The sequence below is a fragment of the Leopardus geoffroyi genome, chromosome E1, assembly GCF_018350155.1.
Source record: "Leopardus geoffroyi isolate Oge1 chromosome E1, O.geoffroyi_Oge1_pat1.0, whole genome shotgun sequence".
NCBI classification, from domain to species: Eukaryota; Metazoa; Chordata; class Mammalia; order Carnivora; family Felidae; genus Leopardus; species Leopardus geoffroyi.
In genome coordinates this window covers 26,382,699-26,398,670 of record NC_059330.1, presented here as the reverse complement: position 1 = coordinate 26,398,670, position 15,972 = coordinate 26,382,699, and the positions used below count along the sequence as shown (strand labels likewise).

The 15,972-nt window shown below is 36.1% G+C and overlaps 1 protein-coding gene and 1 pseudogene across 1 annotated transcript in view; one reads left to right on the top strand and one right to left on the bottom strand.

Moving 5' to 3' along the window:
* Positions 1-15,972, top strand: part of BRIP1 (BRCA1 interacting helicase 1) — a 210,036-nt gene that overhangs the window by 133,395 nt on the left and 60,669 nt on the right. Inside the window, 2 exon segments of the mRNA XM_045490624.1 lie at positions 3,887-4,046; positions 5,039-5,160. Of these exon segments, the coding sequence (XP_045346580.1) occupies positions 3,887-4,046; positions 5,039-5,160 (282 nt within the window).
* On the bottom strand, positions 3,177-3,282 carry LOC123604780 (annotated as a pseudogene).

Here is a 15,972-nt window from a genome sequence, read left to right as displayed (position 1 = left end):
GGAATTACCAACTTGATGATCTCCCTCAAGTAAGAGGTATTCCTCAGATCTTGAATGTTAAAAACATAATGTACTGACAGTTATTATCTGAAGATCAAGGAATCAGAGATGAAATGCTAGCTATGTTTTCAGATGACAGAAAACAGTATAGCATTAGATTAAATTCCATTAAGTATCAGTAATTACACAAATTCATGACACATTTTATCTGGTTTTACATTCTTAGGATATTTATATCCTCTTCTAAACTGGTTAACCATTCAATAGAAAATGTAAAGAAATTAATATATTATTCTGAGCATTATCAACTTTATAATAGTCTTGTCTTTTCAGTTGAAGACTTGGTTTGACTCTCCCATAGACACTGTAGCTCTGAATACTGTCACAAGATTTAATAGTTCCCAGCACTAATGAGAGACTGATTCAGAAACAGTGCATATTCAAAAAGCAAATTTTAATAGCCAATCCTTGAGGCACTCAAAAAGGACTTTTAGATTAATGATAGCCCTACTTTTTTTTTTTTCTTTTTTTTTTTTACCTAAATCATATGGTGTTAACAGAGAATTTTTCTTTTTATTTATCAGGGTACCCTGATCATTATATAATACACAATGAGGTGTTTTACCAATTAGTGGTTTTCTTAATCTGTTCCAATTGTTATAACAAAATACTGCAGACTTGGTAGTTTATAAACAACAAAAATTTATTTTTCACAGCTCTGGAGGCTGGAGGTCCAAGATCAGGTTGGAGGATGGCCCTCTTCCTGGTTGGTAGCTAGGGCCTTCTGGCTGTGTCTCAGATGATGGAAAGAGCCAGGAGCTCTGTGGGATAAGAGCACTCATGTCATTCATGAAAGCTCCACTCTCATGACTTAATCACCTCCCACAGTGCCCACTTCATGATACCATCATCTTTGGGGATGAGTTCAACATATGAATTTTGAGGGGGACACAAACATTTACACTATAGTAGTGATAACAATTTTGTCTTATGATCTTATTAAGTTTACTTCTGAAAATAGGTAGGGTGAAGTTCTGAGGAAATAAGTCATCTTATAAAAATTAGTTTTTGTTGGGACGCCTGGGTGGCGCAGTCGGTTAAGCGTCCGACTTCAGCCAGGTCACGATCTCGCGGTCCGTGAGTTCGAGCCCCGCGTCAGGCTCTGGGCTGATGGCTCGGAGCCTGGAGCCTGTTTCCGATTCTGTGTCTCCCTCTCTCTCTGCCCCTCCCCCGTTCATGCTCTGTCTCTCTCTGTCCCAAAAATAAATAAACGTTGAAAAAAAAAATTAAAAAAAAAATTAGTTTCTCTAGAGAATTTGGGGTAATGTCCTGTTGCCTACAATATAATAACTGGTCCACATTGCATAGAACTGTTTGCATAGAACAAGTGGGTAAAACAGGTCAGTTTAAATGATAATAATCCTGGGGCGCCTGGGTGGCTCAGTCGGTTAGGCGGCCGACTTCGGCTCAGGTCATGATCTTGCAGTCCGTGAGTTCTGGCCCCGCATTGGGCTCTGTGCTGACAGCTTGGAGCCTGGAGCCTGCTTCGGATTCTGTGTCTCCCTCTCTCTGACCCTCCCCTGTTCATGCTCTGTCTCTCCCTGTCTCAAAAATAAATAAACGTTAAAAAAAATTTTTTTAATGATAATAATCCTAATATTGGCTTTTTTTTTCAGCTCTTACGGTTATTGTTAACTTCTACTTTCTTTGCATTTATTGTTTGTTTTTCTTTTTCCATTTTTATTTTTTCCTTTTTTGTAATTTTTTTTATGTTTATTTTTGAGAAGAAGAGAAATACACAGTGTGAGCGGGGGAAGGGCAGAGAGAGAGGGAGACACAGAATCCGAAGCAGGCTTCAGACTTGGAGCTATCAGCACAGAGCGTGATGCAGGCTCGAACCCACAAACTGCGAGATCATAACCTGAGCCCAAGTCGGACATTCAACCAACTGAGCCACCCAGGCGCCCTATTTTTTTTTTTTTTTTAATCTTTATATATTTTTGAGAGAGAGAGCATGAGCCAGGGAAGGGCAGAAAGACAGGGGGACAGATGATGTGAAGAGGGCTCTGTACTGACAGAGAGTCCAAGTGGGGATCAAACTCACAAACTGTGAGATCATGACCTGAGCCAAAGTCAGAGGCTCAACCTACTGAGCCACCCAGGGTGCCCTGATTTTCTAGCATTCTTCAAAAGAATGCTTCATTCAGTTTCAGGTTTTTAAAATAAATACATCTTAAGCTACAAGTATATTTCTAAGTATTATCTGTATTGAATCCTGTATTTTGAATGGTGAGTGCTTTTCTTACTCATACCTAAAGATATCATTAATTCTACTGTGTTTTTCTTTTTTAACCATATGTTCTTTTTTTCCCTAGTTTTATTGAGATATAATTGACATATAACACATGTTTTCTTTAAGAATATAATCTTTACTGTTGAGTTTATTTGCTGGGTTTTTTTACCCCACTAACTTTGTATTGTCTATTAGTCTAAAGTTACACTGTTGTTAGAATATGTGGTTAATCTTTTTTAAAATGTTTATTTATTTTGAGAGACAGTGTGCATGCTTGTGCATGAGCCATGAGTGGGGAGGGGCAGACAGAAAATCCCAGGCAGGCCCCGCGCTATCAGCGCAGAGGCCGACACGGGGCTTCATCTCACAAACTCTAAGATCACGACCTGAGCCGAAATTAAGAGTTGGATGCTTAACAAACTGAGCCACCCAGGCGCCCCAGAATATGTGGTTAATCTGATAAAGGTTCTTTGAAATTTGTTGAAAGTCGTTTTGTAATCTAGTACATGGTTATTTTTTTTTAATAAATGTTCTTTTGTGCTTGTATATTTTCTACTTGTTAGCTACCTGAGTCTCTGTTTATGTATTTACTTAATTCAGTTTATTAATGATGATCAAATTTTTAAACAGCTTAGCTGCCTATGGACTAGGTAAAATGATCTTTAAGAATCTTTAGTTGAGGAAATTAAGGAATTTCACTTTAGGTTTAAAGAGGTAAGTTAAGGGGTGCCTGGGTAGTGGCTCAGTTGGTTAAGTGTCCAACTTCGGCTCAGGTCATGATCTCGCAGTTCATGAGCTCAAGACCCTGCTGACAGCTCAGAGCCTGGAGTCTGCTTTGGATTCTGTGTCTCCCTCTCTCTCTCTCTGCCTTTCCCCCGCTCATGTTGTGTCTCTCTGTCTCTCTCAAAAATAAATAAACATTAAAAAATCATTTTAAACTGATAAGAACAGATACTACACTTGATCTTAGGTAGATCCTGAGAAACTTAACAAAAGACCATAGGGGAGGGGAAGGAAAAAGAAAAAAGTTAGGGAGGGAACCAAACCAAAGACTCTTAAACTGAGAATAAACTGAGGGTTGATGCGGGGCGGGGCGGAGGGCGGGGGGGAGGAGGGGAGTGGGTGATGGGCATTGAGGAGGGCACCTGTTGGATTGAGCACTGGGTGTTGTATGGAAACCAGTTTGACAATAAACTCATTTTAAAGAGATAACTTAAAATTTATCCACTTTGTCAGAAGTCATTTTTCTGTTTTTGAAACCCCAAAATAGCAATCATAGAAGTAGCAGCAGCAGCAGCGGAAGTAATGTTAGTAGTAATAGAAATGGTAACAGCAGCAGTAGCAGTTAACGATTGTGCAGTTCTTACAGTGTGCAAGGCATCATTCAAAGCTATCTAAATCAGTTCATGAATTTAACCCACTAACAACGCTATGGCATATTACTGTTTTTCTCATTTTATAGATGGGAAAAGTAAAACACAGGTTATTAATTCACTTGCCGTAGTCACATTGTAGTCACATTTTCTTTCAGCAAACCAAGGTAAGTTCAGTTGGACACACAAAACGTTCATTTTTTTTCTTTTTCCTTTCCAGTTATTAGAAAAGTTAAAAGAACGTTGGCTCTCTACTGGTTTATGGCATAATCTAGAGTTGGTGAAAACAGTCATCGTAGAACCACCGGCAGGAGAAAAAATTGATTTTGATGAATTACTACAGATGTACTATGATGCAGTCAAATACAAAGGAGAGAAAGGTAATTGGAAATTATTTGATGGCCAATCAAAAAGTATTTTTTATCATAAAGAAGTTGATGCTATCAGAATTGTTACCTTTTAAATGAATTTCACTTAAGAGAAAAGTTATATTTTATAATCTGGGTGAAAAGAAAATAAACTGAAGAAACTCTTTTATTTGGAGTTGTTCTCCTATGGATATTTTCACTGGAGATGCCAGTTCAACTTGAGAAACAGCATATATTCAGGTTAGGAAGACATTTAGTATAGTCTTCCCTACACTACCTAAAATGTTTTGTGAAAGAGGATGGATGGAGTATGCATAAATATCTACCTTGGTGGCCAAATGAGTCCTGCATTTTGATATAAATAATGTACTTTATGTTTACATTCTATTACATAAGGTAAATTTGAGTTTTCAAAGCATAGCTGAAGTCTTAATTTCAAGTTTAGAGAATGTCCATAAAAAGTTTGACAGAAAGAGCTGATAGTAATAACTTATGAATAGTGCACCATCTTAAAGATACTGTAACATAATTGTCAATATTGTCAGTATAATGAGATGATACAGATTATTCTGGTGTGTATGTTTTAAATGCTTTCCAATATAATAGTGATTCAATATAATATATAGTACAAACTAGAGTTGTTTAAATCAATCTGAGGCCTTTACATTTTGGTGGTAAAAGTAATGATTGCAGTTACACTCTTAAAGATAAAACAGTTGGTGCCTAAAATTTCTCAGTTCATCTGCAAGTTAATTCTACTCTGATGTGGTTTTTCTGTGGAAGTTATCTGGGAGATACAGTTTGTAAATTGGTTTGGTACCATATTACACAGAAATGCAATTTTGTGGCCCTTTTAAAACTTTATTTCATCATAGTTTTTTATTTTGATGTTTTAAAATTTGCTATGATGATTACTTAATTAGATCTTTTCAAAATGACAAGAATAAGCAGTTTTGAGGAATTTTAGATGTACTTTTTAAAATATTTATTTTTTATTGCTTAAGATGGAGCCCTCTTGGTAGCAGTTTGTCGTGGTAAAGTGAGTGAGGGTCTGGATTTCTCAGATGACAATGCCCGTGCTGTCATAACAATAGGGATTCCTTTTCCGAATGTGAAAGATCTACAGGTAAGCCATCAAAGCCTTAATTTTTATTTACCACAGAGGTTGTTGATCTTTTTCTTTTTGTTTTTCTTTTTTTTTTTTTGTAGTTTTTACTTAAATTCCTATTAGTTAACATACAGTGTAATATTAGTTTTAGATGCAGAAGTTGTTTATCTTTACATAAAGTTGATTATATGTTTTTCTTATATCCTGAGATATTTAAATGCTTTGGTGACTCAGAATGAGTGAGAAAGGTTTGGTAGATATGGATTTATTTTATTTTTAACTTATATTGTCTTGTGCTCAATAAGTGATTTTCAAAGTGTGATCTTGGATCAGGAGTATCCGAATCACCTGGGAACTTGATAGAAATATACAGCTCAATCAGAAACTGTATAGGTGAAGCCTAGCAATTTGTGTTTTATCAAGCTCTTAGCCACAGACTTACAAAGGCTCTTCAGGGAATTCTAGGGGACTTTCTCTGTCTCCCTTCTCTCAGTGCTATGCCCAGCCCTGCTGATTTCAGTGATTTTAGCTGCTCCAAAATCTGATCTCTTGGACCCCAGCTCAGTAGGACCGCCATACTCTGCCTGTATGTCAGTGCTCTGTGCTTTTGTCAGGAAATTATACCCAGGAAGAGAGCTAAGAATCATGGAGTTCACCTAATGGTTTCCTTTATCTCAGAGATTATAGTCTTATGCTACCTCATATCTACTCCCTGAAAGCAGTTGCTTTATCTCTTTTGTCCAGTTTTACATTTACTTACAGTGGGAGGAGGGATCCCAAACTGGTTATTCTGTCAAAGCCAGAAATAGGAGTTTTGCTTCATTATCACTGATTGTTAACCATTATATTTGAAAAATTATTTGCAGCAATAACTTGAAGCCTAAGGTGATGTTATTTTCCATCACGAAGGATTTTCTCTTACTCCCTGCTGGAATTTGAAGGTTCTAGCCACCTGAGACCCAGACTTCAGGTTTTCTGGCCTTTGAGCTGAGCATAATTTATATCCCTCTTCCTAGGGTACAGTCTGTTAGGGTCTCATACCAAAGCAAGAATTCTTTCCCTTACAGTTACATTTATTAATACTTCAGCAGACACTGTGAATTATATAATATTAACAGTAATAAACAGTATTTCTCTGGTTAGCTCCTACTCTTCCCTAACCTCTGGATTTCTTGAAAGTTTCTAAAAGTCCTTAGGAGGTTACCTAATCCTTTCAGCCTTCACTAACTTTGGTGGCTTTCACTACCTTTCTTCAAGTACCGTGACTCTTACTGAGAGTGCTGACAATCATGCCCAGAGCTCCTATCCTAAAATGGTTAATGCTGCCTCTGACTACTGATGAAATAGTTGACATCCAGTCAAGAAAACCGTTGTGTTCACTATCAACAGCTTTCATTGCCACATTCCATTGAAGCTGAATGCTGCTGATGGTACTGCTGTTGGCAGTGTTACTGTCTCTCTTTGATGTCTTATCATTTTACCTTGGCCCTATATCGTTGCACTAATGCCGCTTTGTTAAATTGGAGAGAATCCCTTTCCCCTCTTTGTACCACACGTTCTCCTAATGTCTTAAATATATTTTTTTCCCTAAAACTTGCTCTTTAAATTTTTGCTTATTATCTCCTCTCTTTCTTGGACCTATGTATGAGTACTTGAGGACCATAAAAGAAGATAACTTTTTGGCTGATACTAGGTTGTACAAAATATGCTCACAAAAATAGCAAATCCTGAAGGGATTAATTCACATCAAACTCAATCGTGTTACATCTGAGAAGAGAAAGGAATGATGGTGTGGGTAGCTATCAAAAGGGACTTTAACTTTTCCTATATTTGTTTTAGTAGAAAACAAGTTTTAAGAAAATATGGCAAGAATAAAGATGTTTATTATGTCATTCTTTGAAAAAAATTTACATTTAAAGAAAATGTTACTTGTGAACAAAATTACATTTACCTTATATTTTCTCTACTCTCACTCCCAACAACTATGATTATGGGCATTGTTTTGCACCAGTATTGAGTTCTTACTACTCTCTTTCCTAAGCATTATTTTTTCTCAGGCAGTGTCTCACTCTGTCATACAAAAAAGATAGCTAGTAACCTGCTCTGACATTCCTTAGTAATGGTCTTGCTTGTTACAGTTCTGCTTATCTGAATTACAATGACTGACTGTAGTTATACAGAACAGCAAAACAACAAGCTTCACTGCAATCTGGGTGTGGAGGAGGAGGGTGGTTCTAAAGAAGTTTTCCCAGTAGTTCCTGAAAGAGGCAAGTGGAGTAGACCTAAGAGTAGTCCTAACTGCAGGGACAAGGGACAGATAGAGAGGAAAATTCTTTATTGGCAATACCAGATGTAAAGGAAGTGTATTTCTTACTGCCTTATGTCTAGATCAGTTCTTCTTATGTAGCATACAAGTCTAAAATTTAATGGCTTAAAACAACCATCTGTTATGAGTCACACATCAATTGGTGGGGGGTGGTAGCTGGGTGGTAAATGATCTGAGTGAACTTGGCTGGGCTGCTCTGCTGATTTCAGCTGGGCTTAGTCACCTGCTATGGTTTCACCAATGTAGGTTTGGCCTGACTGGGTCAGCTCTGCTCTACATGTATCTCATCCTTTGAATCCAGCAGACTAGCCAGAACATTTTACCATGTTTTATACCTTGTCAGAGATAGAAGAAGGCAGGCTTGATTGTGCAAATACTTTTCAAATACCTACTTATATCACATCTGCTAACCTATTGCCCAAAGCATGTCATGTGCCTAACTAAGCCCAAAGTCTAGAGCAAGGGGTGGGGTGTGGTTATTTTCTATCACACATGGCAAAGGGCTTAGAATCAAGACTCCAAAAAGGAGTTTTGGCTTTTTTTGTTTTAATAACTACAGAATATTTATAAGGCATCCATTCAAAAGACTGATGTTTATAAGCTTTAGGAGTATAGGTATACAATTTTTATAATAATTAGGAAGTTCTTTTATCATTTGGAAGTGAGCAGAATATAGCCATCGATACCTAAATTTTCTGAATACTTGAAATAAATCAGAACACCATTATGGGTGATTTCTTTTCTTTTTTTTTTTTTTCTGAACTTGGAATTAATATTTACTATATATATGATTGACAGGTTAATTGCCATAAATTACAAGAAGTACTACAAATCAATATCAAATAACTAAATGGAATAAGAAAAATGCAAAAGTCATAAAACATAATCCACAGAAAAAAGTGCAAATAACCAGAAACATATGAAAAAAAGATGTTCCTCTTGACCCAAGAGAGAAATGCAAATTCAAACAATGAGATATTTGTCTTGGAAAAGATTGAAATGAGTGATGATGCCAGTGATGGAAATAGACTATTTTAAAGGTGGAAGTGTAAGTTAACACACTCCATTGGGAGCAGTTGGAAATACCTATTTAAAGAAACGTCAATTTCAGAATTAAGCTATTGATAAATTTTGGAATCAGATACACCATGTTTAAGAATTTTTCCTGAAGAAATAGTTGTACAAATGTAGGAAGATATATGTTTATAGGTATTAATTGCATTTTTGTTTTCATATAAAAAAATTGGCAACCACCTAATTGCCTATCAACTGAAATCTAGCTAAAAAGCATATAGCAGTTGTCTATTGACTATCACACATTTGCGGAAATAGTAAGTTATATCTATACATACTGACAAGGAATGATAACTGATAAGTGATTTTTAATGGTCAAAATGTGTATAATCTGAACACATTTTTTTGTAAAATACATGGTATAAATCTTGAATATGTATTTTAAAAAATCCAAAAGAGGGGCGCCTGGGTGGCGCAGTCGGTTAAGCGTCCGACTTCAGCCAGGTCACGATCTCGCGGTCTGTGAGTTCGAGCCCCGCGTCAGGCTCTGGGCTGATGGCTCGGAGCCTGGAGCCTGTTTCCGATTCTGTGTCTCCCTCTCTCTCTTTGCCCCTCCCCCGTTCATGCTCTGTCTCTCTCTGTCCCAAAAAAATAAATAAACGTTGAAAAAAAAAAAATTAAAAAAAAAAAAAATCCAAAAGAGTACACATCAAAGCGAAACCTATGATTCTCTCTTGGGAGTGAAACTATGGAAAAGTAATTTTCAACTTCATATATTCTATATTGCTTAGTTATTTTGCAGTGGGCATGTAACACCCTTGCTACCCGAAAAATACATAAATTTATATAATTTTAGATACATAAGTTTGTATTTTAAAATATATAATACATAATTTTTGAAGACAGAAATTAATGCTGTTAATGCCGTTGAATAACTGTTATTGATATATTTACCAGACACCTCACTGACACCTGCTAGAGTAACTCAAAATTGTTCAAAAGTTCATTTCAAGTTATAAGCAAGGTGGTGTATTAGTAGACAATATGTAGAGCATTGGTAGAGAGTAGTATAAAACTTTAAATGAAGGGATGAAGCAATAAAAATAGAATATTGAAGAATGGTAATTATTTGGGAAATTTTAATGGCTAGAGAATATGACATTCCAGGTTCTTTGTAACATCAGTGCTCAGTACACCACATTTTGCTCTGTAGTTGCAATTATGCTTACTGATGATTCTCGAAATGTATAAAAAATCAGCACAAATCATCTTCGGTAGTTCTCTCTGATCACTACCAGGGATCCATATTTCTTGTATCAAATAGAAAGAGGCGTTCTTTTTTTTTTTTTAATTTCATTTTTTAATTTTTAAAATTTAATTCCAAATTAGCATATAGTGCAACAATGATTTCAGGAGTAGATTCCTTAGTGCCCCTTACCCATTTAGCCCATCCCCCCTCCCATAACCCTCAGTTTGTTCTCCATATTTATGAGTCTCTTCTGTTTTGTCCCCCTCCCTTTTTTTTAATATTATTTTTGTTTCCCTTTCCTTATGTTCATCTGTTTTGTCTCTTAAAGTCTTCATATGTGTGAAGTCATATGATTTTTGTCTTTCTCTGACTAATTTCACTTAGCATAATACCCTCCAGTTCCATCCACATAGTTGCAAATGGCAAGATTTCATTCTTTTGGATTGCCGAGTAGTACTCCATTGTATGTATGTATGTATGTATATATATATATATATATATATATATATATATATATATATATATATACACACCATATCTTCTTTATCCATTCATCCATCGATGGACATTTGGGCTCTTTCCATACTTTGGCTATTGTTGATAGTACTGCTATAAACATGGGGGTGCATGTGTCCCTTCGAAACAGCACACCTGTATCCCATGGATAAATGCCTAGTAGTACAATTGCTGGGTCATAGGTTAGTTCTATTTTTAGTTTTTTGAGGAACCTCCATACTGTTTTCCAGAGTGGCTGCACCAGCTTGCATTCCCAATGGGTGATTTCTTAAAATTCGTAAGTGATCCAACAAGTTATTGAAGATATTTATTTCGGATAAAAAAGGAAAAAAATATATAAATTAAATTTATAAATTATAAATTTATAATTATAAATTAAATATATTTAATAATTAAATATATTATATATTAATTAAGTATATTATATATTGTATATTATATATTAAATAAAAATATATTTAATTTATAAACATAAAATATAAAAGAATAAAAATATAAACATACGTACACAAATATACATATACATATATACAAATATAAACAAAATATCAAAGAAATACAAAATTTTGATAATTAAGTCACTTCATTTTTTTGTTTTTGCCTATGCTTTTGGTGGCATATTTAGGAAACTTGACAAATCTAGGCCATGCAGATCTGTCCCAGTTTTCTTCAAAGAGTTTCATAGTTTGAACTCTGAAATTTAGATACGTGATCCCATTTGAGTAAAATTTTTTTAATGTTTATTTATTTTGGGAGAGAGAGTATGAGCAGGGGAGGGGCAGAGAGAGAGAGAGAGAGGGAAGGAGGGGGGGGGTATCCCAAGCAGCCTCCGCACTGTCAGCGCAGAGGCCTACGCTGGGCTGGATCCCACAAACCAAACCGTAAGATCATGACCTTAGCCGAAACCAAGAGTTGGACAATTAACTGCCTAAGCCACCTAGGTGCCCTGCGTATATTTTTGTATATGACATAAGATAAGAGTTCAGCTTCCTTATATCTGAAATGAGTCACTTATAGACACCATATAGTTTTTTTAATTCATCCAGCCAAATTCTGCCTTTCTGTTGGAGAGTTTAATCTATTCACAAAGTAATTACTGATAAGGAAGGACTTAGTTCTACTATTTAGCTATTTGTTTTCTGTGCTTTTTGTTTCTCAGTTGCTTCGGTATTACCCCTTTTTGTATTTAGTTGTTTTTTTTTTGTCGTGTACTATTTTGGTCCCCTTCTTTTCTTTTGTGTACATTGTTTAGTTATTAGTATTACCTTGGGGATTACAAGTAACATCTTAACCTCTGTCCTTCCTGTTTTATATCATTACTGTCATAGATTGCATTTTTTTTTTTTAATTTTTTTTTTCAACGTTTATTTATTTTTGGGATAGAGAGAGACAGAGCATGAATGGGGGAGGGGCAGAGAGAGAGGGAGACACAGAATCGGAAACAGGCTCCAGGCTCTGAGCCATCAGCCCAGAGCCCGACGCGGGGCTCGAACTCACGGACCGCGAGATCGTGACCTGGCTGAAGTTGGACGCTCAACCGACTACGCCACCCAGGCGCCCCATAGATTGCATTTTTATACATTGTATACTCATTAACATAATTTATAATATTGTTTTACACGTTTGCCTTTTAAATCATGTAGAAAAAAAAGAATTACAAACTAAAAGTATAATAATACTGGCTTGTATGTTTAACTACACAGTTCTGTTTACCAGTGCCCTTTATTACTTCCTTTACTATAGTAGGAAGTATTAAACTAAACTGAAGTACTTCCTACTATATTGCCTTCATTATATTATATTTTAGTGTTTATAAATGCACTTTGTAATCTGTTATATGGTGTGCTTCAAGGATTAGGATAATTTCTTAAACATCTTTGTCTCTATAATTGGAATGTAGTGAGTGTTCAATAAATGTTGATTTAATTAACACTTAATATAAACTCATTTAATATATTTAAGTCTTGAATACATATATTTTCATATTTAAGCATTCATATTTAAACATGTTTCATATTTAAACATATTTAAATATATTTATTATATTTAAGTATTAAGTATATTCAATATATTGATTGAAATAAATTAGAATAGAACTAAAAGTTAAATATGTATTAATATTCAGGCATACCTCTTTTTTAAATTTTTTTCTTTTAGTTTAAATTTTTGTTTGTTAACATTCAATGCAATATTGGTTTCAGGAGTAGAATTCAGTGATTCACACATACAACACCCAGTGCTCATCACAAGTGCCCTCCTTAGTACCCGTCACCCACCTAGCCCATCTCCCGCCCACCTCCCTCTGTCAACCCATAGTTTGTTCTCTAGCATTTAGAGTCTCTTGTGGTTTTTCTCTCTTCTCCCCACCACTTCTTATGTATTTATCTGTTTTTTTTTCTTAAATTCCACATAGGAGTAAAATCACATGGTATTTGTCTTTCTCTGATTAGCTTATTTTGCTTACCGTAATATATTCTAGCTTCATCCATGATATTGCAGATGGCAAGATTTCATTCTTTTTGCTGGCTGAGTAATATTCCATCACATACACATATATGCCACATCTTCTTTATCCATTCATCATGTGTTTTGATTACTCTACTAACTGGCTGTTCCTCCATCTCTCCCCTCTTCTTGGGCCTATTTCCTGAGATACCACAATACTGAAATTGGTACACTTCTCTCCCTCTTCTTGGGCCTGTTTCCTGAGACACCACAATATTGAAATTGGTACAGTTAATAACCTTTCAGTGACCTCTAAGTGTTCAAGTGTCACATGTCTCACTTTAAATCAAAAGCTAGAAATGATTAAGCTTTGTGAAGTAGGCATGTCGAAAGCTGAGATACGCTGAAAGCTAGGCCTCTTGTGTCAAACAGTTAGCCAAGTTGTGAATGCAAAGCAAAAGTTCTTGAAGGAAATTTAAAATGCTACTCCAATGAACACAAAAATGATAAGCAAAACAGCCTTGTTGCTGATGGAGAAAGTTTTTTTGGTCTGGATAGAAGATCAAACCAGCCACAACATTCTCTTAAGCCAACACCTAATCCAGAGTAAGGCCTTAATTATCTTTAATTCTATGAAGGATGAGAGAGGTGAGGAAGAAAAGTTTGAAGCTAGCAGAGGTTGGTTCATGAAGACATCTTCATAATATCAAAGTGCATGGTGAAGCAGCAAGTGCTCATGTAGAAGCAGCAAATTATCCAGAAAATCTAGCAAAGATAATTAATCAAGGTGGCTACACTGAACAACAGGTTTTCAGTGTAGATGAAACAACCTTATACTGGAAAAAGAGGCCACCTAGTATTGGAACATCTAGAAAAGAGAAGTCAATTCCTGGCTTCAAAGCTTTAAAGGATGGGCTGACTTTTCTTAGTGGCTAATGCAACTGGTGACTTGAAGCTGAAGCCAGTGCTCATTTCCCATTCCAAAAATCTTGGGGCCCATAAGAATTATGTTCAGTCTACTCTGCTTGTGCTCTATAAATGGAGCAACAAAGCTTGGATGACAACACATCTATTTACAACATGGTTTACTGAATATTTTAAGCCCACTCCTGAGACCTACTAATCAGAAAAAAAGAAAAAAAAAAGATTACTTTCAAAATATGACTGCTCATTGACAATGCACCTGGACACCCAAGAGCTCTGATGGAGAAATGCAATGAGATTAATGTTGTTTTCATGCCTGCTAATACCGCATTCATTCTGCACTCATGGATCAAGGAGTAATTTTGACTTTCAAGTCTTACTATTTAAGAAATACATTTTTATAAGGCAATAGCTGCCATTGATAGGGATTTCTCTAATGGATCTGGGCAAGTCAACTGAAAACCTTCTGGAAAGGATTCATTATTATAGATGCCAATAAGAACATTCATGATTCATGGGAAGAGGTCAAAATATCAGCATTAACAGGAGTTTAGAAGGAATTGATTCCAACCCTCAGAGATGACTTTGAGGGACTCAAGACTTCAGTGGAGGGGTGCCTAGGTGGCTCAGTCAGTTGGACACCCAACTTCAGTTCAGGTCATGATCTCGCAGTTCATGAGTTCAAGCCCCACATCAGACTCTATGCTGACAGCTCAGAGTCTGGAGCCTGCTTCAGATTCTGTGTCCCCACCTCTCTTCTGTCCCTTCCCCCCTCCCCCACACACACACACTCTCTCTCTCTCCCTCTCTATGTCAAAAATAAACATTAAATTTTTTTTTTTTAATTATAAAAAAGACTTCACTGGAAATGTGGTAGAAAATCTAAGCGAACTAGAGTTAGAAGTAGAACCTGAAGATGTGACTGAATTCCTGCAATCTCATGATAAGAATTTAATGGAAAAGGAATTGCTTCTTATGGATGAGCAATGTAATCTCCTAGTGAAGATGCTGTGAAGATTGTTGAAGTGACAGCAAAAGATTTAGAATATTACATTAACTTAGTTGGTAAAGAAGTGGCAGGGTTTGAGAGAATGGATTCCCAATTTTGAAAGAAATTCCACTGTGGGTAAAATGCTATTAAACAGCACCATGTGCTATAGAGAGAGTTCATGAAAGCAAGAGTCAATCAATATGACAGACTTCATTGTTGTCATATTTTAAGAAATTGCCATAGCCACCCCAGCCTTAGGCAACCACTACCCTGGTCAGTCATCAGCCGTCAACACTGAGGGAGGAACCCCACCAGCAGAAAGATTTTGACTCACTGAGACAATGATTAGCACTTTTAGCAATTAAGGCATTTATGTTGTTTTTTTTTTTAAGACCTAATGCTATTGCACCCTTAATAGACTACAGTATAGTGTAAACATAACTTTTATATGTACTGAGAAATGAAAATTCACTTGACTCATTTTCATATTTGCTTTATCACAGTGGTCTGGAATCAAACCCATAATATCTCTGAGGTGTCTATTTCTATTTGATATAAGTTATTAAAATAGTATTTAGTTTTGTTGTTTGTTTTACTTGACACTGTTATTTAAAAACAACAATCCTAAGGCGCATGGGTGGCTCAGTCAATGGAACATCCAACTCTTGGTTTTGGCTCCGTTCATCTCATGGTTCATGGGTTCAAGCCCCACTTTGTGCTGTGCACTGATACCATGGAGCCTGCTTGGGATTCTCTCTCTTTTTCTGTCTCTGCCTCTTTCCTGTACATGTGCACGTGCGCGCGCTCTCTCTCACTCTCTCAAAAATAAATCTTAAAAAAATTTTTTTTAATCTTTATTTATTTTTGAGAGAGAGACAGAGTGTGAGCAGAGGAGGAGGAGAGAGAGAGGGAGACATAGAATCTGAAGCAGGCCCAGGCCCTGAGCTGTCAGTACAGAGCCTGACGCGGGACTCGAACTCACGAACTGTGAGATCATAACCTGAGCTGAAGTCGGACACTCAACTGAGCCACCCAGGCACCCCTCTAAATAAGTAAACTTAAAAAAAATCCTCCAGTTCTCTATACTTTAATTGAAACATGGTAATGATAGTAATCATTATTAGATGATAATAGGACATTAGTGAACATTAATATGATTTAAATGAGGCAATATGGTGTGTTGTTACAGTCATTAAAGGAGTTACAGAAGAAAATGCTCAATCCCAGTACCATTTTATACTAATACATAGTAGAGCATAATAAATGAAGGGGGTGTCTTATATTGGTTATACTGATTGTCACTCTTTATATATTATTTTTCTGTTGCTGCATTAGTATGATCACATAGCTTAAAACAATACACAT